Source organism: Perissodus microlepis, chromosome 9 (genome assembly GCF_051167445.1).
Source record: "Perissodus microlepis isolate ML-2025 ecotype Zambia chromosome 9, ASM5116744v1, whole genome shotgun sequence".
NCBI classification, from domain to species: Eukaryota; Metazoa; Chordata; class Actinopteri; order Cichliformes; family Cichlidae; genus Perissodus; species Perissodus microlepis.
In genome coordinates, this window is record NC_140469.1 from 32942015 (window position 1) to 32965675 (window position 23661).

The following is a 23661-nucleotide window of genomic DNA, read 5'->3' on the forward strand; positions in this document are numbered from 1 at the left end:
TAAAGAGCACGAAGAAGAAGTCGGTGTTTGTTTGTCCTAGTGTGCAGGCGTCATGTGAGGGTGCAGTTCCTGCTGCGGCCTTCGGGGGCGGCAGAGCGCGGCACAGCGGCGAAGAAGAAGAAGAATTATCAGCGGCGCCAAAAGCGAGCTGCTCGGTCCCGCTCATTTCTCCGCTTCCAGCCGCTCTAAAGACCCGCAGCATGAGGCCTAGAGCGGCCCGCGGAGCTCACAGCGTCGGTGCACAGCCGCCCGCTAACGGGTCTGAGTAACGGCTAACGGCGGCTTCACGGAGGAGACGAGGCGCTGTGACGTCACTGAGAATTAAGGTTTGTTTTTTTTGAATGAATCTTTATTCGAACAAACAGGAGCAGCAGCTACCAAAGTAATTAGATTACCGGAAGTCTGCTCAGAAGTAAAATCAGGCCAAACAAACAGACTGAAGTTTGTTTTCTATTGTTTATTTGCGAGAGTAAAAGAGTGACGTCTTCAGCGTGTAAGGTTGGAGGTTGATCGCGTGAGGCTGTGAGCAAATCTAGTCTCGAGTTCACAACGAAACCAAACACAGTTACATGAGTTCAGAGAAGAGCTGAGGGCGCAGCCTGGGGGGTCCACAGGTGGAGGGCGGGTCAGTGAGGAGGTTATCCACAGCTTGAACAATAAAGTTGTGCTCTGACGTATTTAAACTGTAAACGTTGTTTCTAAACTAAAGCCATCGTTAGAGTCCTGCTCTCCTTCTTTCTGGATCTGAGAAAAGCGCCTTTACTTTTCTTTATATGAAGATCGTCAGGTTTAAACAGCTGCGTCTCCACCAATGACTGTAGAAAACATGGACGACGCGACAGCGCTTCCTCCCATTGTGCAATTTTTTTTAAAAGAACTTTATTTACAAACAACAGTATAACATACAAGGCACCATCATTAATCCGAATATGTAATATCCTCGGTTGAGCATTTTCTTTGCAAGCTCCTTTGACCAGGAAGTGAAATATACTTTTTTCTTATCGCCATAACCGCCATGGTCTCAAATTCTTTAAGGATATAATTTCTATATTTCACTTATCAAAATCAAAATATTCCTGATCAACTTCTCATAGCAGTACATCTTACATCAGATTTCTCACAAAACGTCTCATGTTTTAATAAGACCCCATTCTCATCCATAAAATGAGCTACAGCCCAAATCCCTTTAGATCTCCATTCATCCATGTACACAGATTTCCTACACAAACGGATATACCTGTTGTTCCATATAGGGGTGTTGTGAGGAGTAAAGTCACGTTTATAGATTAATTTCCAGTAGAGAAGGACCTGCTGATGGAAAGCTGAGAGTTTAACAGGTAACGAACTGCAATCAAAGTCACAACGTAACAAAAAGTCTATTCCACCCATTTTGCCAAAAATCACACTGGGAATAATGTTCCAAAAGGAATTTTTGTTCCTAAAGAAAGATCTTAACCATTTCAATTTTAGTACACCATTCATAACATCAAAGTCAATGGCATTAGCCCCACCCTCTTCATAATTCTTAATCATGTCATTTTTCTTTATATAATGACATTTGTTCCTCCATATGAACCTAAAATTAAGATTATTTATAGATTTAATTAGTTTTGGAGATATGGGCAGAGAAAAGGCTGGATAGATTAGTGTGGACAGACTGTCCATTTTGGTTAGCAAGATTCTCCCAAACAGAGTTATGCCCCTCTGCAGCCACCTGTTTAAAATTGACTTACACTTTTCTATATTGGTACAGATATTCTTATTTTCTGTTGATGTCTTATCCTTGCAAATTACAATGCCCAGGTACTTCACCTCTTTTTTTATCTGTATATTATTTATTGCTTGCAGGGGACACTCATGCAGAGTAGGGCTGCACGATATTAGGAAAACCTGTGATGTGCGATAACTGTGATCAATACTGCGATAACGATATGACTTGCGATAAAATAATTAGCAAAAAACCCCAAAAAAACCAGAATACATAATTTCTGTTTTACTGCAACAGTTTTATTTAATGAAAGCTGCTGTATTAGCAGAGTAACAACAAAGTGCACTTTAACATTGAAACATTGCCCCCATAAAAAGATTTCTGAGGCTTGAATTCTGAAAGACATCCTTCCCGGTCTCTAGAATTAGTTTTAAATAAACATAACTTAAATTATACTGCAAATCATCTCAGTGCAGCTGTTCATCATTTTACCACTCACCAAGTAGTTATGATGTACGTCAAAACTGGAGAGGAAACTTTACTGTAGTTGTTGCGTAGTTTTCAGCTTGGCTCAGTTCAAACATGTTTCGTACATTTGTGGAATGGCGACATGGGAAAAGTAGTTTCGTGAGGGGATGCGGTATCTCCGGTCCACTTTATGTATCAGACTGGTGAAGCCCTCTCTGCTAACTGTATTTATAGGCATCATGTCTTTGTCAAAAAATGTGTAATGGCCTCTGTTATTTCTTTGTACCGCTTTAACGTTTTCTCATGAGTTGTTCCACTTGAAAAACTCTGATACAGAGACGGCTGTTGGACTGCTGCGCTCTTTGTCTTAACATTAGCAACCTTTGTTTGGCTAGCCCTGTCTTTCTGTAACTCTTCAAACAGTTCTCTGTGGTTGTATTGAAGATGATGGGGGAGATTAGTCGTGTTTCCTCTGGTGGTTGCCATGAGTGTTTGGCAAGTTTTGCAGAGCACCTGTGTTTGGAGAACGTCGTCTTTATCAAATCCAAAGTACCTCCAAATAAGCGAGGTACTATTTTTTATTTATTTTTTTAGGCACGAGTTCATAGTCAGTAGCGTTCTCGTCATGCATCTCGATGTCAGCCTTTACAACTCTGACTCGTTGCTGCAGCGTTGTTCGCTCCCCACCTGCATAGGAAGCGGGCCTCTAATCCATTTGATTGGTTAATGCTGTGAAGGGCTCTATTCGACTGGTCTAATGTGTAAAGGGGTTTATTTGATTGGTAAATTCTTTAAAGCACATGTGTAAACATTTTAAGGTACCCAATTATCGCAGTTTATGTCGTCTTTTGCGATGGGCCCATCGCACAGGCTGATATTGCGATGACAATAAATTTTCGATTTATTGTGCAGGCCTAATGCACAGCTAGAATTTCGCATTTATTAATATTCAGCTGTAGGCCAGAAGCTTTGGAGAAGTGGTTGATCACTTGTAAGGCTAAAGGAATCTGGTCCTCATTTTTTAAAAACAGGGTGGTATCATCTGCCAGCTGACTGATTATTATCTGTTCACCCATCACAGTTAACCCCTCAATGTGACTGCTTTTAATCAAAATAGACAACAGCTCAGCAACCATGATGAACAGAAGTGGTGAGCTGCTACATCCCTGCCGTATCCCTCTATTAACCTCAAACCTTGAACATGTACTATGTTCTAGCAAAACAGAGCTGTTGATGTCATTATATAGCATCTCTATAACATTATAAATTCCTCTCCAAAACCAAAAGACTGCAGAGTTTTTAATATGAATGTATGTTCAACTGAGTCAAATGCTTTGTAAAAATCCAAGAACAGGATGTACCCTCTCTCTTGGATTATTTCACTGTACTCAAGGAGGTCCCAAACCAGCCTAATATTGTTATGAATTAGTCTTCCTTTCAAAAAACCTGCTTGTGTTTCACTGATAATGTTTGAGATGCATTTCTTTAGCCTCTCAGCTCCAGCTCCAGACAGGATCTTATAGTCAGTGTTTAGTAAGGTGATGGGTCTTCAATTGTCTAAAATTCTTTTATCCTTACCCGATTTAGGGATCAGGGTTATCAACCCTTGTTTCATGCTCGGCATCAGTTCTTTTTTCTCTATCGATTCCTTTAATGCATCAAACAATAAAGTTCTTAGGTCCTTCCAGAAGAATTGATAAGAATTAGTAGTGAGTCCATCTGTCCCTGGGGACTTGTTTAACGCCATTTTCATGACCACCAAATCCAGTTCCTCAATTTTAAGCTCTGAATCACACAGATCTTTGAACGGCTTGTCAATACATGGGATGAGATTATGAATCTTATCAAAGAAACGATCAGAATCAGCTGCTGAATATTCTGAGGAGTACAATTTCTCTAGGTAAAGATCGTTTAATTTAGTTTGTAACTCCATCAATTTATTTTTCTCTTGCACGTTTAGTTTTTCTGTACTACAGCACTGAGTTATTTCACGAAGTAAATTACTTTCATATTCCCGTTTTCCCTGTTCAGTTATTTGCAGAATTTTATAGTGAATTCTCTGATTTTGAATTTAACAAATTCCCATTTCTGTATATTACCCACTACTGAGTCATTATTTTTTATATCTGTAATTATATGTCTAATTTTATCACAATACTTGTCCTTATTTAAAAGGCTGGCATTAAATTTCCAATATCCCCTGCTACTACATCTCATCCTTGTTGGTGCTTTGGAGATTTTAGATTGTGAAGTACACCTCAAAATGTCATCGCTCACTAACCAATAATCAATTCTTGACCTGCTTTCTCCATTAGATTTAAACCATGAATAATTCTTAACTCCAGGATTCAAACTTCTCCAAATGTCTGTAAAATTATTATCACTAGAAAAGTTCTCAATAATGTTATTCTGTTGCCTCCTTCCTAAGCGAGGAGGCCATCTGTCCATCCACTCATCTGGTGTCATGTTCCAGTCTCCTCCTACTAGGATGTAATCTGTGGGGTACATAACTTTAAACTCTGAAATAACATTTGTTAGATTTTCCAATAGACTTTTATTTTGACCCTCATTATTATGTCCATAAAGATTTGTAACAATTAGAAATATACCTTCGCTCTTCAAGACTGCAGTTAACCAATGACCCTCACTATCAGCTTTATATGTTATAATCTCCCCTGGGAACTTATTAAAACAAATCGCCACACCTCCAGATCTGTTAGATCCATGACTGAAAAGAATCTTGTCTCCCCACTGATTAGCCCAAAAGGTAGCATCGGCATCCACAGAGTGAGTTTCTTGTAAAAACAGACAGTGACATTTTTGCCCCTTGCAAAATAAAAAAAGTGCCTTTCTCTTAACAATTTCCTTCAAACCCCGAACGTTTAATGAACCAAAAGAAATTTTTGAGTGAACCATAACAAGAATATGCTAAGAAAATAACTAATAATAATTGTTTTTAAAAAGAAAAAAAAAAAATATAAATATGAGTTTAAATCGTAACACTTGTCACCAACTCAGTGACTAATAATCTTTAACTTTAAGTAGAACTCTTTTGTCCCATTGACAATATTCCACTGTATACAGTCTTACATAAGGTTTTTCATTCAACGTCACCGATCCTCCGTCCTTCGATGTATCCATGAGGACTCCGGAAAAAGGCCCGTTTCCCAGCCCGTCTGGCTTGTTCAATTTTCCGCCTCGTCTCTTCCCAGTCCTCCCGCGGCAGCACCTCAGCGAAGTGGAAACCCTCGTTCTTACAGACAGCCGAATCTTTGGTGCGACGCCAAATCTCCTCTTTCACATGTCTCAGAGCAAACAGAATGATGATTGTCGGACCTTATTCTCAATCTTCTTCCCAACTCTATGCACCACATCCACAGATTCTTCAAGCTTTGATATCATATCAGGTGCGATCTTGCCAAGAATTCCAATAACCAGCGATCTGACATCTTCATCTTTTTTTCTCTTCTAATCCTTTAATCCGGAGGCACCACCTCATTTTGTACCTTTCTTGCTCTCTCACTCTCTCCTTGAGATCGTAGTTATCTTTGGTCAACTGCTCGTTTCGTCTCTCCAACTCTTTAACCTTTTGTTTACATTCTTTCACCTCCTCCGAGTTGAACTGAACCGCTTTGGCTAGGCTGGCTAGCATCGTACTAGCTTTCTTGCATTGCACACTCAGGTCAGCTAGCTGCTCGTCCACTCTTTTTTCAAGGTTTAGAATCGCTTTCAATATAGTAGCATTAGAGACTTCGTCACTTTCACTTATCTCTGCTGACTTAGCTTTCTTTTCTGCAGGTTTCTTATTAGGTGTAGATGGAACCGAATCGTTGCCCCGTTCCCTTTTGCTCATCACTGCTACGTCCATTGCTACTTAGTCATGATCCGTTCCTTCTCTGCTGTCTTCCTTTTCATCACATGGCAATGTTGTTTCTTGTTTCTTGAGGTCGAGTTTGAATTTAGCAGGTTTAACTATACTTGGGGCAGTCATTTTACTACTTTCGAGTGGAAACAATAACGAACACAAGGTAAATTCTGGGACAAGTTTAACGAGCTCCTAATTCGTGCGACTGCTCAACTCGCCATCTTGCCATTGTGCAAAAATGAAGCCAAAATATCCCGCTTGTGGAGGCTGCCATCTTGGATCTGCGCAGTAGTGACTTGAGGTGGAGCGACTGTGTCACGCTTCCACCCACACACCCGCTGGACGTGACCGCAAACACGCCCCCCTACACTTTTTACGTAGCCCGGCTTATGGGTTTACCGCGACTGACGACTCGTTAAACTAAGGTAAATACAACCACGTCACTGTTATGAAAAAGACACACAGCTTATCATCTTATAGTTCTACAACATCTAAAATCACTCTGTTGTTAATTCGTTAGTTAGATTAGCCGCTAGCATACGCACTGTGTTGGAGGCTTGTTGCTAGCTAGTTAGTGATGCTACACACCTGTTACTCTAATAGTCTGTGTTATTGAAGGATTCAGCACTTCTTAGGTTTTGTTATCCATTTTTAGACAGCAGTGAGATTAGAGGTGGGAATCACCACACATCCCTCGATACGATATTATCACAATACTTAACGCACGATACGATATTATTGCAATTTTTAAAAATATTTTGCGATATTCAGATTCTGTACATAAAGGTAAACTTTATCAATATTCATTTTATCTAATAACAAAGTCTCACTCTCAGTCTTTCTCTCATTTCAGTCAGTTTTATTGTTGACAAACTGAACGGTTTGTATTACAGTCTAGTCCAACTTAACTGAATGCAACCATCTGGTACAATTATAGCTATTCTGAACTATGCAATTTATGAAAACTATGCAGCCCATTCAGCAATTGAAGAATCTGAAAGTAAATGAAAACAAAATATAATTTTACATTAAATAAAAAAGTTTTAAACTTAATTAAAATAAAACATGTTTATTGCTGCCAAAAAAAAATTAAACACATTTGGACAGTGAAGGAATGTCAGGATTCCTGCTCAGAAAAAGGAGCTGATCAACATGCTCTGAAGTCAGAGCATGTTCCAGTCCACAAAAACTTTTTTTGTAACAAAATATCGATTTCTGCTGTCCCTGTATCGATACATTAGCAAACAAAATATCACGATACTACACAGTATCGATTTTTTTCCCCCACCTCTAAGTGAGATCAGCTGCACACTCCACAGAGGCCCAGAGTTACTGTTAATATCAAAAATATAATGCTGTCCTTTGAGATTTTAACATAAGACTGTGAGTGTAATGGACCTAAAACTGTTTAAATCTTCAGAGCCCTCTACATCCTGGTAACATGGAGACTTTAAAAACATCAGCAGAACGTCTCAGTAGTGTAGTCTAATTTGCTCTTTTCATTTAATAATAGAGTCCATATTATAGCAACAGCTACATTCACCCTGGAGAGAAACTAGTGAGGGAGACCATCAGGACCAAGCTGGGTTTCTGGGTCCAGAGGTTTGGAGAAACTTCTTCCCTTTTTTTCATCACAGCTGTCCTGTGCCAGAAGTTCTGTTGACCCGCTGTAAGAGGCATCATTTAAGAAACACCAGGAACACTGAAGCTCATCGCATTGATCAAGCAGGACTCATGATCTTCACCAGCAGCTCCCTCACAGGGAAATCTTCAGCACTCCTCCGTAGGCCCGCCCCAGGAGATGGATAAACCCAGCATTTCATCAACACTGTGATGAGACCTTTGGTTTGTGTAATGTTATAAATACTCAGATACTCCCCAGAGGCTCCGGACTTTTACATAAAGATATTATATTCAGTCCTGTAGAAAGTTATTATATATTTAAAAATATGTGATCCTCTCTGGTTACTCTGGCATGAATAACTCTGCATCACTTTATGGTAAATAACACTATGTGCAAAAAACTGTGAAAGAATTCCAGGTGACAAGTTTGTAGTTCAACATACAAGTGACGACCTTTGACCTTCATCAGGTTTTATTTAATTGTGTCAGAGAAAATCGCATATGCTCTTCATGCAGCTGAGTACATCAAGTGTTTAAAACAGAAGCTGTGCAGGTCTGAGATACAAACTGAGGTCCTGTTGATGCTGATATACAGTGACACAGTTACATGAGTGATTAATCCTTTTGTTTTTTTGTCTTTAACTTTATCAATAAAGCAGCTGCAGCTTTCACTGCAGCACATGTGGTACTTTAACCTTTGAACTGTTTTCATCAGTTCATTTTGCAGTTAACATGTGAACATGTTGGATGATCTGTCTGCTGTCACTGGGTGGTGCTGACGTCTGAATCTGAGGGCAGCTCCTGTAATCACAAAGACAACAGAACCATCAAACTCAAATATAAGTTTTATCCCTCAAAATTGAAATAAAGCTGATTCTTCTGTCCTCACACACTCAGGAACTGAAGTTCTTCTCTTACATTTTTTCATTCTACAGTTTAATCCACAGTTCCTGATTAATGAGGAGTTACTGAAGTACAAGCTTTTAAAAAAATTGTTACTGTCTTTATAGATGTGGAGACTGAAAACATGCTGCTGTTTTAAGATATTTAATAATCAGCTCTGCACAGGAGCTGAAGCAGGATGCAGCCTGTTGCTTTTACAGTATAATACTTGTAATAAAAGTACAGTAACAGTAATTAGTGACTGAGCAGCCCGGAGCGTTTCTCTTGATTTCTTTAGTAAATGCATTCACCTGCACAGCTAAACGAACCCTGACAGCCGAGTGCTCATCTTAGCTAGCTAGGTCTCAGGAGCTAGCTAAGGACGGTAGTTACGGATTAGCTGACAAACACGTTTAACTTACCGAAAAAGTGCAGCGGGGCCTCGGGTCCTTCTGTCGGGTAGTCCAGTTTACTGAAGAACACCTCAGGCTGTCAGGTTAAAACACTCGGTCGTGTTTCCGTAGCGTAAACGCTGGCCCTCCTCTCAGAGCCTACGCTCTATCTGCTATTCCCGAACAGAGATACGCAAGTTTCTCCGTGACTGCAGCTGCCAGTCAAAGCTGCTATGATGACGTTTCACCCCAATTTAACATCACCGCGGTAGGAATTAGAATCAGACTTATGGGAGAGGAGACCCCTTGGACATCAATCAGCGTGATGAGAACTATTGAAAACAAAAGAAAGAATCTTTGGGGAAAAAAAAATATCTGAGGAGAATTAATTTATTTTAGTCTGACCCCAGTCCCATCCGCTAACATGGAGGAGGTGGGGTTTATGACCTATACTGCAGCCAGACACCAGGGGGCGATAGAGACGTTTTGGCTTCGTTTTTGGGGAGCTGTCGCGTCCTCCATGTTTTCTACAGTCATTGGTCTCCACAGGCTGCTCCTGCAGGAGCTCCAAGACTCCCTGTGGGTTTGGGCCCACCTTGTGGCTGCTGTCATTGGTGGACGGCTCCGGTCTCTGCAGTGATGTCCCCGTGTTAGCAGGACCTCAGCTGACATGGGGACACTTCTGTGTTTCCATCTGAGCTGAGTGAAGTCATTCCACCTTAAATCAGCTGCAGTTACAGTACTGAGCAGAGGCAGGAAGGCAGCGCGTGTCCTCCAGCTTAACCAGCACAGACTCAGGTGTGTCATCACTTCCTTGTTACCTGCACAGGTACAGCCGGCGCTTTGACAGGACACTTTTATTTGAAGGAAGAGAAACGCTGATGTAAATATTCTGATGTCATCAGCCGAAGGTCATGTCATCGCGCTGTCACGGTGGCTCCACCCACAGATGCTGGGTGGTGCAGTCGGCTCAAAGCTCGTTTGAACTTTCTCCTGTGGCTGATTGGACGTCCAGCTGTGTGACGCCCTGTATGATGTGATCATGACGTTTGTCCTCTGTGGCGCCCCCTGCAGGTGTTCCAGATGATCGTTGAAGGACACAGGAGGGAGGAGAGGAAGGAGGTGGGCTGTCAGAGTGAGGCGGCCGAGAGGAGGGACGCCGCCGTCCAGGTGGATCTGCTGACTCAGCAGCTAAGCTGGAGACACTCAGGTGAGACTCAGGGACACGTGATTTATAACCGTGCTCTCTGAAACACGGAGCTTCAAACTCATATCCAGTCCAACGTGTCTGTAAAGCAGCACTGAAAACAAACCAGCTGCGCGTGAAACACACAGTTACACACACTGACTCAAACACAGGAAGCCTGCCAACACACAGGCCGTTACGCTGGTCGCTATAGCAATGCACCATAGTGCAGCTGTAATAACAGTGTGTGTGACGAAGGGCTCGACCTGAGGAAGGAAAAACCTGATTCCACAGGCTAGACATTGGCCCAGGTCCCCTGTGGCACCCAGAGGCCACGCAGAGCCGGTCCACACAGATCCATGCAGAGCTGGTCCACACAGATCCACACAGAGCCGGTCCACACAGATCCATGCAGAGCTGGTACACACAGATCCGGTCCACACAGATCCATGCAGAGCCGGTCCACACAGATCCACACAGAGCCGGTCCACACAGATCCATGCAGAGCTGGTACACACAGATCCGGTCCACACAGATCCATGCAGAGCTGGTACACACAGATCCACACATACACAGCAGTGAAATAAACGGGGAAAGAGAAGCAGGACATACTGAGGCGTCTGTCTGCCCCTGCAGCTCTGGGCCTTCCACACAAGCTTCACTTTCACGTGGAGCTGATGAAGCTGAGGGTGGAGAGTCTTTGGCTGACGCCATGTTTATGATGGAGAAGGCGCTCCGGGTGGTTTCCTCTGAGGGCTCGAGCCGGCGGACGGACTCAAGGTGCGTCTCTGTGAATGTTGGGTAAAAGGGGGCTTGCCTCGTCGCCGGGCGCCACCTTCGGGTTTAGAGCCTGTGGGCGTCTCACTCACCCGGCCACAGACGTGGAGTCACGGGTGGAGTCACAGGTAGAGTCACAGTCCACGGGCTTTGTACTGAAGCCACTTCACAGGTGAGAAGATGGTGAACTTCCTGTTCCTGTCCCACACCCGCTGATTAGAAATACCTTCTGCCCCGGTAAACACACCTGAGCAGACACACTGTTTTCTTCCTCACAGATGTCTAAATTTACCCAGAATTCATTGCAGTGCTGACATTGAGTTATTAGTCGTGTCCAAATTCATGGGCTGCATCCTTCTGAGGACCCGGCCCACGTAGACCGCGAAGGCCGGGTCCTCAGAAGGTCGGGTAGGCCGGAAGTAAACGGCTGTGAAACTGGACGGTCGAGCCTTCAGATTAGCGTCACCGCTGTCTCGGTGGAGTTTAATAAACTCGGCCGTCTGCTCCTTGCTGTCTAAAATATAACAGGACACTGGAGTAAACTCTCGACCGTCTCACACTTCTGTTTAACCAGTTTTCTGTTTGACGTTTATTCAGCTGTGTGAAAACCAAGGAGGAACCCACCCGGGGGATTAATAAAGTTTTATTTAATCTAATCTAATAACTTTAATCTCAGCCAAACCGATTTAATCACGAGCAAATAAAACACTGAAAAAAAAGCCAAACAATAACATTTTTAGGTTGTCTAAGTGATTTATATATTACGTTTAACCTGAGTAGCAAAAGACCGCGGTGATCTGAACATGATGTGCCGGGAGTTTGCTGTTCTCGGTGGCTTCAGTGACCCTCGAGCTCCCGGCTAGCTGTCGAGCTGGTGGGTAACAGACATCTCCGAAAACGTCGGAGCACTTTTTGCAAATATGTGATATCTTGATAAACCGAGCAGACATTGGAAGTTTACACAGCCACATTCTCGCCTGAAAATATGTTAAAAGTTTGTCGGCTGCATTGGGAGGAGTCTACGAATTTGGACAGCCTTCGGCGTGTCGCTGTGATGTAATCGTTCTACAAATGCGTCCTCGGGAGGATGCAGCCCATGAATTTGGACACTCCCATTAACTGTTTGAAGCAGAGCGCGCTCACACGTACGCCTCTCCCCTCTCAGGTGTTCCCTGCCACTGCGGCGCCTTCCAGGTGGATGAATCAGTAGGGGGCGCTCTGCTGCAGCTCTGCAGGAGTCAGGCATCACGCTGCGGCGCCTACGGCACCGACTGCCCTGCCCTGCTACCCAGCGTGCCTCTGTTCTCCGAGCACTCTGTTCTGCCTCCCCCGACTCCTGCGGACGTCTCGGCTGCTCCTCCTGGACTCATCGCTCCCCTGAGCCCGGGGCTGGCCGAAGAGGAGGAGCAGGAAGAGGAGCAGGAGGTGCACGTACCTGAGGGTAGGTTTTGTAAGTGTCAGGTTAAATGAGATGTTTGAAGATCGAGTCCACTCAGAGCAGGAAGCCTTTAATCTGCTCATGTGTTCTTGACCTCCCAACCTTTCATCCTTCAGCCTCCTCTCACAGGAGATTGGCTCTCTGCATCAGTCAGTATCTGGGTTAATAATAATAATACTAATAATAATAACTTTATTTATAAAGCGCTTTCAAACAAAGTGCTGTACAACTATTTGAAACTAAAAAGATAAAAAAAATAAGAGCGATACATAGCAATACAGGTAAAAGACACAATACAAGTTAAAAACAGTAAAAATTTAAAAACTAAAAGCCACAGAATTAAGACTTGTAAGATAAGGTGAACAAATGTGTCTTCAACTTGGTTTTAAAAACCTCCACAGAGCAGCCTGCCGCATATCTTGAGGGAGGTTGTTCCACAGAAACGGGGCACGAAAAGAAAAAGCTCTCCAATTGTCTTTGTTCTGGCTCTAGGAACCTTTAGAGGGCCAGAGTCCTGAGATCGGAGAGCACGGGGTGGAACATAAAGGTGTAGAAGGTTGGAGAGGCATGAAGGTGCCGATCCGTTTAAAGCCTTGTAGGTGAGCAGCAGGACCTTAAAATCTGCTCGAACCTGACAAGGTAGCCAATGCAGAGATCTCAGAACAGGGTAATGTGCTCAAATTTCCCAGTTCTTGTTAAAATTCGAGCAGCTGCATTTTGCACCATCTGTAGACCTCTAAAACTTTTCTTTGGTAGCCCAGAAAGAAGAGCATTACAATAATCAATACGTGAGGACACAAATGCATGGACAAGAACCTCTGCAGTGTCGCTTGACAAAACTTGTCTGATTCTGGCGATGTTCCTCTAATGATAAAAGGCGGTCTTTGTTATCTCTTTTACATGAGACTCGAAGGAGAGCACCATGTCGAACCACACGCCCAAGTTTTTTACCTTGTTCCTGCAATTTATGACACTGTCATCAATTCTCAAGATGAAATTTTGGGACAAGTGCTGAAATTTGTGTGGCCCAATGACCATCAACTCTGTCTTATCAGTATTTAGGAGCAAGAAATTATCCGATAACCAGCCCTTAATTGCAGATACACAAGATTCTAGTTTAGAGACTTCAGCACAATTTCCAATGGTTAGAGGAGCATAAAGCTGCAGGTCATCAGCGTAACAATGAAAGGTTACATTAAAAGAACGTAACAGAACACCAAGAGGCAGCAGGTACATAGAAAACAGCAATGGTCCAAGGACGGAGCCCTGAGGGACCCCATGCCTCACTGCACAGGTCTCGGAGAGATCATTTTTAAAACTAACAGTCTGAGACCTCCCAGACAGGTGAGATCTCAGCCATGATAAAACATTTCCTGTAACTCCAATAAAATGTTCAAGCCTATCCAATAAAATGCAGTGATCCACAGTGTCAAACGCAGCACTTAGATCCAGCAGTGATAAAACTGAAGTGCGATCGTTGTCTGCATTTACCAGCAGATCATTTACCACTTTGACTAAAGCTGTTTCTGTGGAGTGATTTGGTCTAAAAGCAGACTGAAATGCTTCAAACAGGTTGCTTGTTGACAGACGCTCAGTGAGCTGCTTAAAAACCACTTTTTCAAAGACTTTAGATAAAAAAGACAGATGTGAGATGGGTCTATAGTTTGCGACCATGTCAACATCCAGTCCAGGCTGTTTCAAGATCGGCACTACCACAGCTGATTTAAAACATTCAGGGATGACTCCGGTCGTCAATGAAGTATTTAAAAGAAACAGAATGTAGGGTCCTAATACTGACCACAGTTCCTTTATAGCCCAGGCTGGTAGAGGATCCAAAGAACAGGTTGTACATCGAGCTGCTTTTACAACCTTAGTTAATCCATACAGGGAAATAACCTTGAAGTCAGAGAACAGTTTATCAGCACCAACTGGCAAAGCAGCTGAGTAGTCTGAGAACAGCTTGAGGAGGGAGTAATCTGATTTCTAAGTGTTTCAGCCCTGTCTCTGAAAAACGTAAGAAAGTCATGAGCTATCAGATTAGAGCAGCAGAGAGTTGACTTACTCTCTGTAAGCTGCGACACTGTGTTGAAAAGGAGTTTTGAGTTATGCTTATGACTCATGATGAGATTTGAGAAATAATTTGCTTTCGCTGCCGACATCGCTGATGGAAGAGAAGACAATGAGTCCTTCCAAGCCTGGAGAAATACTTCTAGTCGGGAAGATCTCCAGTGACGCTCGGCTTTTCTACAATTTCTTCTCAAGTTCAAGAGCTCCTCATTTAACCAAGGCATAGGGTTCCTTTTTTGACATTTTAATTTCCTTACGGGAGCAACAGAGTCCAGTAGTTCAAGAAGTGCATTATTAAGGTTCGCAGTCAAGGTGTCCACACATAACTCCTGGGTAAAAATAGGGTCCAACACATCAGGTAGATGTAATTTAACTCCAAGCAATGCTTCGGGGCTAATATAACGAGATGATCTGAGGGGCAAGTTTCCCCTCTCAGAAGCTGGAGATTTAGGGATTAAAATATCAAATAAAATTGCTGAGTGGTCTAGAATAGGCAAAACACAATTTTCAGTCATTGATACATTCAGCCCGTAGCCCAAGACAAGGTCTAGGGTGTGGCCCTTACGTGTTGGCCCAGACACAAATTGTGTGAAGTTTAAGGAATCAATTACATTTAAGAAATCTTTGACCAGGGGTTTATTCTCACAACACAGATGAATATTAAAGTCCCCCACTATAAGAATCCTTTCATAGTGAGCGATAAATGAAATCGGTTCTTTGTATTAATCAGTATTTGAACATTAACTTCCTTTTCTCTTCTCCTGCAGAGGAGCGACTCTGCTCTGAGAATGTGGCATTTAAAGAAAAGAAGAAGATGGTGGGGGGGAGGTGGCCTGATGGTGGTGAAAGACAAAAGTCATCACTGGCTGACAAATCGACCAATCACATCACAGGAAATGCGGCCGGGAAGAGGAGGAGACTAAAGATTAAGCTTCTGAAGAAGGATGAGGAGTCCCACACCAGCAAGCGAGGAGAGGAACAAACAACCCGGATCCAGGAGAGGAAGGAGAACGAGGGGCAGGAGGAGAGGGGAGGGGAGGAGAGGGGAGGGGAGGAGACCACGAAAGAAAGGGGAGGAGTCAAATCTGTCATAATAAAGACTGAGGAGGGTCGGAGACCAAGGAGGAGGATGGTTGGCCCGACAGTCAGATACCTGCTGGAGTCTGAGCAGCAGTCACATGGGCCAACAGCAGCCAATCACAGCAGAGCGAGCAGAGACGTGCGGAGGAGGAAGATGGGGAGGCCGAGGAAGGAGCAGAAGGAGCTGGATGACAGCAGCACGGTGGAGTCCTCAGCAGACGGAGGAGCAGAGAGATGGTGGAAGCTCTGCCAGGTCAGTCCTTCACTCGAACGTCACATCACCTTTGTTTCTCTGACCTTTGACCTTCGACTTTACCTGTCTCCAGGTGTGTGGTCTGAACTTCACCAGCCAGGCGTCTCTGGATCTCCACCTTTCTGTCCACAGACCGGCTTCGAGCTGCGCACAAGCTGCTGCTGACCAACAGCAAGAACAAACCAATGATGCGCAGGGTGATGCAGAGGAGAGGGAGGAGCCTCAGAGGCAGAGGAGGACAGTCTGCCAACCAATCAGGTACCTACTGGAGTCGGAGGAAGCATCACATGGTTCTGGAACAGCCAATCAGACCAATCAGGAGGCAGCTACCAAACCCACAAGGAGAGGAAGATCAAAAGATGCTGTTGGGGGCGGGGCTTCAGAGGTGATTGACAGGCCTGAGACTAATGCTAAAGACACAGGTCACATGGTCACAACAGGAGGAAGAGAGGAAGGAGAGGAGGAGCCTCACAGGACAAAGAGGACGATGGTTGGCCGACCAATGAGGTACCTGCTGGAGTCAGAGGAAACAGGTGGTGTCAGAACCTCCAATCACGATGCAGAAAACAAACCCACACAGCGCAGGCGAAGACCAAAAAATGTTTTTGACTTCAGTGAGGCTGGGGGCGGGGCTTCAAAGATGACTGACTCTTCTGATACTGAAGATAAAGAAACAGATCACATGGTCTCAACGGGAGGAAGACAGGAAAAGGAGGAGCCTCAGAGGCCCAGGAAGCTCCTCCTCACAGCACCCACCGAGGCTCCTTATTGGTCAAGAGACATAAACCGTGCGAGAACACGTCCCAGCTGGTTGGTCGACTACTGGACCCTGAACAGGAGTGGGAATGGAAGGAGGGGGACAAAGAGGAGCAGAGTGGAGGAGGACGACGAAGAAAGGGAGGCGCAACAAGTCTGTGTGGAGAAGGAGGAGGAGCCTCAAAGGCCGAGAAGGACGATGGTTGGCCCACCAATCAGGTACCTGCTGGAGTCAGAGGAGACAACACGGGGTTCAGGAACAGCCAATCAGACCAATCAGAAGGCAGCTAACAAACACACAAGGAGGACAGGAAGATCAAAAGACTCTGTTGGAGGCGGGGCTTCAAAGATGACTGACTGTTCTGACATTGAAGATAAAGACACAGGTCACATGGTCTCAACGGGAGGAAGACAGGAAGAGGAGGAGCTTCAGAGACCAGGAAAGACGGTCAGTCCACCAATCAGATGCCTTCTAGAGTCAGAGGTGATAACAGATATTTTACAATCATCCAATCAGGATACAGAACACAAGCCCATGTCTTCTGACCTTTACTTGAACTTTACCTGTTACTACAGCCTCTTTTTCTACCTACTCGGATCGACTCGCCGCGGTTTTCAGGGTTTCCCATTAGTTCATAGTTCCTGGTACCAGGTGCTGTTCGGCCGGCGTTCCAAGAAATTCGAGCAAATATGAAAATGTGCCCCTGATTGGCCAGTCAGTGGCTTCCCTCGATGAGTCGTGATGGCGTCTCATTCACAAAAATGAAAAGCGCCATTTTTGAAGTTGGGCAGCGACAGAAATGGCTACAAAAGCAATGCCGTGTTCCCGAGTCCGACGCCACAGACCGAGCGGCGGGTCCATCACGCCTCGACATCCACCTTTATTGGTGTTGCACATTAATTGCTATAACAATGACCATGTACATTAAGTACTTACCAGATTGTAGTGGAAAACCAGTCATGGCGAGTGGTTCCGAGTAGGTAACCATGGAAACTAGGGCTGGGTATCGTCACTGATTTCTAGAATCGATTCGATTTCGATTCACGAGGTCCCGAATCAATTCGATCCACAATTCGATTCGATTTGAATCGGGTAAATTTTGCCTCAGACAGTCAGAAATATAATTCTGATCACGTATCAGTAAATTTCCATATTTTTATATCTCTAAAAAGAAAGCTGACACTTGCGAGACTTTATCAAAGGTGTGAGCATCACAGCAGAGGCCTTTGTGTCAAAGTAACTGAGGATAAAACACAGAAAAACATGAAGGTGATTTTCCTGGCCTGGATTTTAACAGATGACCTTAAAAATATTCTGCAGTAGATCAAAAACAAAAGCAAACCATGAATCAACACATGAACATTACCTGATGCTGCTGAAGTGAAGCAGAGCAAAGTTACAGAGGTTTGATTACAGACACAGCTGAGAGTTTTGCAATTTTGCATCATTTTAAAAAGTTTAAATTTGTTCAGTATTGAACAGCAGAAATGAGGCTCTCTTTTCAGAAGTAAGTAAAAGGAAAAAAACAGCGGCCGACAGCCTGTAAACAACGGTAGACTTGTGCGTAACAAGCAAGCGAATAATGCAGAAAACAGATTTTAGACGGGAAACTGTTCTTGAAGTACAGAGAGAGAGCGAGAGAGAGGAGGAGAGAGCTGTGCATGAAGTGTGATTTTATCATGGTGGAAGCAAAACAGCAAAAATCAGAGTGAATTCTTTGTGTTTTGAGTTTCCATTAGTGATGTGCGATACCACTGATTTCCTTTCTGATCCGATACCAAGTAAAATCCAGGGTGGTATCGACGATACTGATCCGATACCGATACTCTGTACAAAAACGTAATGTTTCATTGTATTTCATAATACAATATAGAATTGCATTATGTAATTGTAATTGTAATAATAATATAATAATATAGCTTCACAATGATTACAGGACATCAGACTACTTGTTCTTATTGCTTAATGATGCAGTATAATCATATAGAAATAAAAAACCTGAAGTTGTGCGCTATTTGAGCATGTTGCCTGCCTGCAGCACTAAAGGACTCCATGAGAGACGTCTGTCTCGCCCTAGCAGCACCTGTCCCTGTCCTCCTCTTCAGTTCGCCTCAACATAAGCTCATCATATTCTGTGATATGATTTACTCTGAGGTGTTTGACAAGGGTTAGTGGTGTTGCCACAACACCTCACTGTCTTGCCACATGTATCGCAAACCGCGTCTTGGCTGTTTGTGGAGGTAAAATATGTCCACACATGACTTTGTTTACGCTCAGCCATTGTTGTAAGTGCGCACGCCAGGTGCAGTGTTGCCAACTTAGTGACTTTGTCACTATATTTAGCGAGTTTTCAGAGCCCCTTAGCAAATTTTTTTTCTAAAAAGCGACTAGCGACAAATCTGGTGACTTTTTCTGGTGTTATTGGAGACTTATTTATGACAACTTTTTGATGTGAAAGCGCGTATCGCTCTTCTCAACAAGCAGCGGGTGCTGCTGTGGGCACCTCGCCCGTGCCAAAGCGCTCACGGGCGGAGGATAGTCCTCCCCCAGCTGCTATCAGGGCAGGAGATGTTCCCACCTATGCGTCCAAACTGCAAATGAATCGCGTATGAGTGAAGCCTCTGCTCCCGCACTGACTGTAACACAATCAGTTCTTCTTTTACTGTTATGTTGTTTTGTGGATCACAAGGTTTAAAACTACTTAAACACACACAAAGTAACTCCACCAGAGTGCCTATTTCGGGTAACTTTTGCCGGTCCAAGCGCAGATAAAGGAATAAGGTTGGAATTGTGACATAAAAAATAAATAAATAAAAAAAACAATAATCGCTAAAAAAAAAAATAATAATAATTTGTAATTCTAAATAAATTCTAAATGCATTTAGGACGTTTTTTACTCACTTTATGTCTCTTCTTCTTTTCTCTCCTACAACGTGGGTTACAATGATATTAGCATGACCAATTATGCAAATTAGGCGATGACGTCGTTTAGCGACTTCTAGAGACTTTTAGCATAGCCAATAGCGATTTTCCTTACTGAGGAGTTGGCAACACTGGCCAGGGGCTGCGACACATTTATACAGCCGTATTTCGCATATGACTATGAAAGGCGTAAGAGGAAGTAGTTTCTTCCAATTTAGACGATCCGAATGATATAGTTTCTTTCCACTGTGTTCCTGTTAATGAAAAACTACAAATTTACCCCAAAGTACTAAAATATCGTTATTTTAATATGAGAATCGATTCTAGAACATAAATTACTGGGATCGGAACAATCGATATTTCAATATCGATCCGCACACCACTAGTTTCCATCTTTGAACAGAATCCTGCTCTCATTTACTGTTTTAGCTGTTTGGTGGTTGTTGAAGTTTTGTGAGGTTTAACCTGAGATTCTGGCATTTCGGGCAAAATAAATTTATCCAAGCTAGAATCGATTTTAAACGATAAATTGATAATCAAAACCCACCCCTAATGGAAACCTCTTCTTTCCCGACCTTTAGCCAGACTTTTCTGCCCCTTTTGTCTTTAGTTAGCTTTAATTAACCCAACGCTCACCTGACCTTTGTCTGACCTTTCCGCTCTGCAGGCGTCTGCCCTCCACCCGTCCGTCCACAGACCAAAGCGACCTTTCGGCTGTCACCTCTGCAACAGGAAGTTCAGCTGTGCCAGCAGACTGTTCCTGCACCAATGCGATCAGCACCACAGCAATATAGGTGGTCTCTACAGCAACGGATGTGGGGCGGCCCTGAGCAACGCCCAAGCTCCTAAAAACAAACAGGAAAAACAGACCACCCAGGATGACAAGGAGGAGGAGCCTCAGAGGCCCAGGAAGCCCCTCCTCACAGCACCCACCGAGGCTCCTTATTGGTCAAGAGACATAAACCGTGTGAGAACACGTCCCAGCTGGTTGGTCGACTACTGGACCCTGAACAGGAGTGGGAATGGAAGGAGGGGGACAAAGAGGAGCAGAGTGGAGGAGGAAGAAAAAGAAGAAAGGGAGGTGCAACAAGTCTGTGTGGAGAAGGAGGAGGAGCCTCAAAGGCCGAGGAGGACGATGGTTGGCCCACCAATCAGGTACCTGCTGGAGTCAGAGGAGGCAACACGGGGTTCTGGAACAGCCAATCAGACCAATCAGAAGGCAGCTAACAAACACACAAGGAGGACAGGAAGATCAAAAGACTCTGTTGGAGGCGGGGCTTCAAAGATGACTGACTGTTCTGACATTGGAGATAAAGACACAGGTCACATGGCCTCAATGGGAGGAAGACAGGAAGAGGAGGCGCCTCAGAGACCAGGAAAGACAGTCAGTCCACCAATCAGATGCCTTCTAGAGTTGGAGGAAACGTCACATGATTCTGGAACAGCCAATCAGACTGATCAGGAGGCAGTTACCAAGCTCACAAGAAGGAGAGAAAGATCAGATGCTGTTGGCCTCTATGAGGCTGGGGGCGGGGCTTCAGAGATGATTGACAGGCTTGACGCTAAAGTTAAAGACATAAGTCACGTGGTTGAAAAGGGCAGAAGAAAGGGAGACGAGAAGAAGAAGGAGCCTCGGAGGCTGAGGAGGACGATGGTCGGCCCACCAATAAGGTACCTGCTGGAGTCAGAGGAGCTGTCACGGGGTCAAAGAACAGCCAATCAGGACACAGAAAACAAACCCACACACAGCAGACGGAGCCCAAAAAAGGTTGGTAGCCACAGTTAACTGATCAATCAGGAGGCAGCTAACAGCACCTGCCATTAAGTTCTTAGGTCGACCATATTAAAGATTGAACCTATCTCTAATAATCAGCTATGTACCACAGGCTTTCAAGCTGGCTGTAGTTAAACCTTTACTTAAAAGGCATCTCCAGACCCAGCAGTCTTAGCTAATTATAGGCCAATCTCCAACCTTCCTTTCATATCAAACATCCTTGAAAGAGTAGTTGTCAAACAGCTAACAGATCATCTTAGACTTTTAGAGACTTTTTATTGTCATTGTGCAGTTTCTTGCACAGCGAAATTGGGTAGCTGGACCACAAAGGTGCTAAAGTAAAAAGAAGAGAAACCAATATACAACGAAGGCGGAAAATAAATAAATAATTAAATAAATAGAATAAAATAAAAAACAGTGTATATGTATACATATGTGAGTGGAACTATATACATGGTGTATGTGTAGGAAACATTGAAACAGACTGGGACCAAAATAATTGCACAGAACATGGAAAGACTGAGATATTGCACATAGATGATCAACAGCAATGTCAGGGTGGATGTGTTGGGGAAGTCTTTACACACTAGTTTGCATTAAGAGTTCTGACAGCCCACGGGAAGAAGCTGTTCTTTAGTCTGTTGGTTTTGCACCTGATGGATCTGAGCCTTTTTCCAGAGGGCAGGATGTTGAAGAGGTGGTGGTTAGGATGGAGGTGGTCCTTTATAATTGCCCTGGCTCTGGAGAGACATCTTGAGCTGGCAATTAAGTCCAGGGAGTTCTGATGACCCTCTGGGACCACACAGGGATGGCGTGCACCAGCACACTCTCGATAGTGGCACGGTAGAAGGACCGTGCCACAGAAGGACCTCTGCAGAGGAATGGCTTATTTGAAGAGTTTCAGTCAGGTTTCAGAGCTCATCACAGCACAGAAACAGCTTTAGTGAAGGTTACAAATGATCTTCTTATGGCCTCTGACAGTGGACTCATCTCTGTGCTTGTCCTGCTAGACCTCAGTGCAGCGTTCGATACTGTCGACCATAATATCCTATTAGGGCGATTAGAACATGCTGTAGGTATTACAGGTACTGCACTGCAGTGGTTTGTATCATATCTATCTAATAGACTCCAGTTTGTGCATGTAAATGGAGAGTCCTCTTCACACACTGAGGTTAATTATGGAGTTCCACAGGGTTCAGTGCTAGGACCAATTCTGTTTACATTATACATGCTTCCCTTAGGCAGCATCATTAGAAGACATAGCATACATTTACACTGCTATGCAGATGACACCCAGCTCTATCTGTGCATGAAGCCAGATAACACACACCAATGAGTTAAACTGCAGGAATGTCTTAAAGACATAAAGACCTGGATGGCCGCTAACTTTCTGCTTCTTAATTCAGATCAAACTGAGGTTATTGTACTCGGCCCTGAAAAGCTTAGAAATATGGTATCTAACCAGATTCTTACTCTGGATGGCATTACCTTGGCCTCCAGTAACGCTGTGAGGAACCTTGGAGTCATTTTTGACCAGGACATGTCCTTCAACGCACATATTAAACAAATATGTAAGACTGCTTTCTTCCATTTGTGCAACATCTCTAAAGTTAGAAATATCCTGTCTCAGAGTGACGCTGAAAAACTAGTTCATGCATTTATTACTTCCAGGCTGGACGACTGTAATTCATTATTATCAGGATGTCCAAAACACTCGCTGAAAAGCCTTCAGTTAATCGTGACCTTTCTCCTCTGCAGACGTCTGTCTTCCACAGACCGAAGCGACCGTTCGGCTGTCACATCTGCAACAGGAAGTTCAGCCGTGCCAGCAGACTGTTCCTGCATCATTGCGATCAGCACCGCAGCATCGTAGACAGTTCCCAAGGCAACAGAGTTGGGATGGCCATGAGCAGTGCTCGAGCTTCTGATGGCAAATGGAAAGAAGGAACCCAGGGTAAGAACGAGAATGGGGAGGAGCCTCAGCGGCAGCGGAGGAGGAGAGTTGGCCCACCAATCAGATACCTACTGGAGTCAGAGGAGTTGTCACATGGTCTTAGAACAGCCAATCAGAGTGCAGCAACCAAACCCACCCAAAGGAGAGGAAGAATGAAGGCTGGTGGTCTCACTAAGGCTGGGGGCGGGGCTTCACAGATGATTGATAGGTTTGAGGCTACCTTTGCCACAGAGAGACAGACAGGTGTGCACAGGCAGACTTACCTGGTTCACAGAGACTTGCAGGATTGTCAGGTGACCATCTCCCCCTGCTCTGTCACAATGCAGCGTCTCCTCTGATTGGCTGATGACGTTCTTGTAAAACATGTTTGTTTTAATTTTTTCTATGAAGTCTGGTTTCAGTGATTTTTAGGTGTGTGTGTGTCTGTTTTTGAACAATAAAATGAAATAATGTCCAGCTCCTTTTTTCTGTCCTGCTGTTCATGGTTTCTAATAATGAGGTCAAAGGTCAGGCTG

At 44.0% G+C, this 23661-nt stretch overlaps 1 protein-coding gene across 3 annotated transcripts; it reads left to right on the forward strand.

Moving 5' to 3' along the window:
- The first annotated feature begins 104 nt into the window (after positions 1-104).
- Positions 105-23602, forward strand: LOC146380909 (uncharacterized). 3 transcript variants are annotated; one of them, XM_084940264.1, is made up of 8 exons: positions 105-326; positions 7679-7886; positions 10013-10148; positions 12067-12342; positions 15174-15739; positions 15813-16943; positions 20086-21186; positions 22951-23602. In XM_084940264.1, exons 2-8 carry the CDS (start codon positions 7875-7877, stop codon positions 23482-23484), a joined length of 3756 nt encoding a protein of 1251 aa, XP_084796390.1. In that variant the 5' UTR covers positions 105-326; positions 7679-7874; the 3' UTR covers positions 23485-23602. The 3 variants fall into 3 exon arrangements, with proteins under 3 accessions (XP_084796390.1, XP_084796393.1, XP_084796391.1); XM_084940267.1 differs by lacking the exon at positions 7679-7886; XM_084940265.1 differs by lacking the exon at positions 105-326 and having other exon boundaries at positions 5157-7886.
- Positions 23603-23661: the final 59 nt, after the last annotated feature.

Excerpts from the sequence above, each read along its gene's own strand:
- LOC146380909 (XM_084940264.1), top strand. Across the intron at positions 15,740-15,812 it reads GATGGTGGAAGCTCTGCCAG|GTGTGTGGTCTGAACTTCAC; the intron begins GTCAGTCCTTCA and ends ACCTGTCTCCAG. Across the intron at positions 16,944-20,085 it reads TTCAGAGACCAGGAAAGACG|GCGTCTGCCCTCCACCCGTC; the intron begins GTCAGTCCACCA and ends TCCGCTCTGCAG.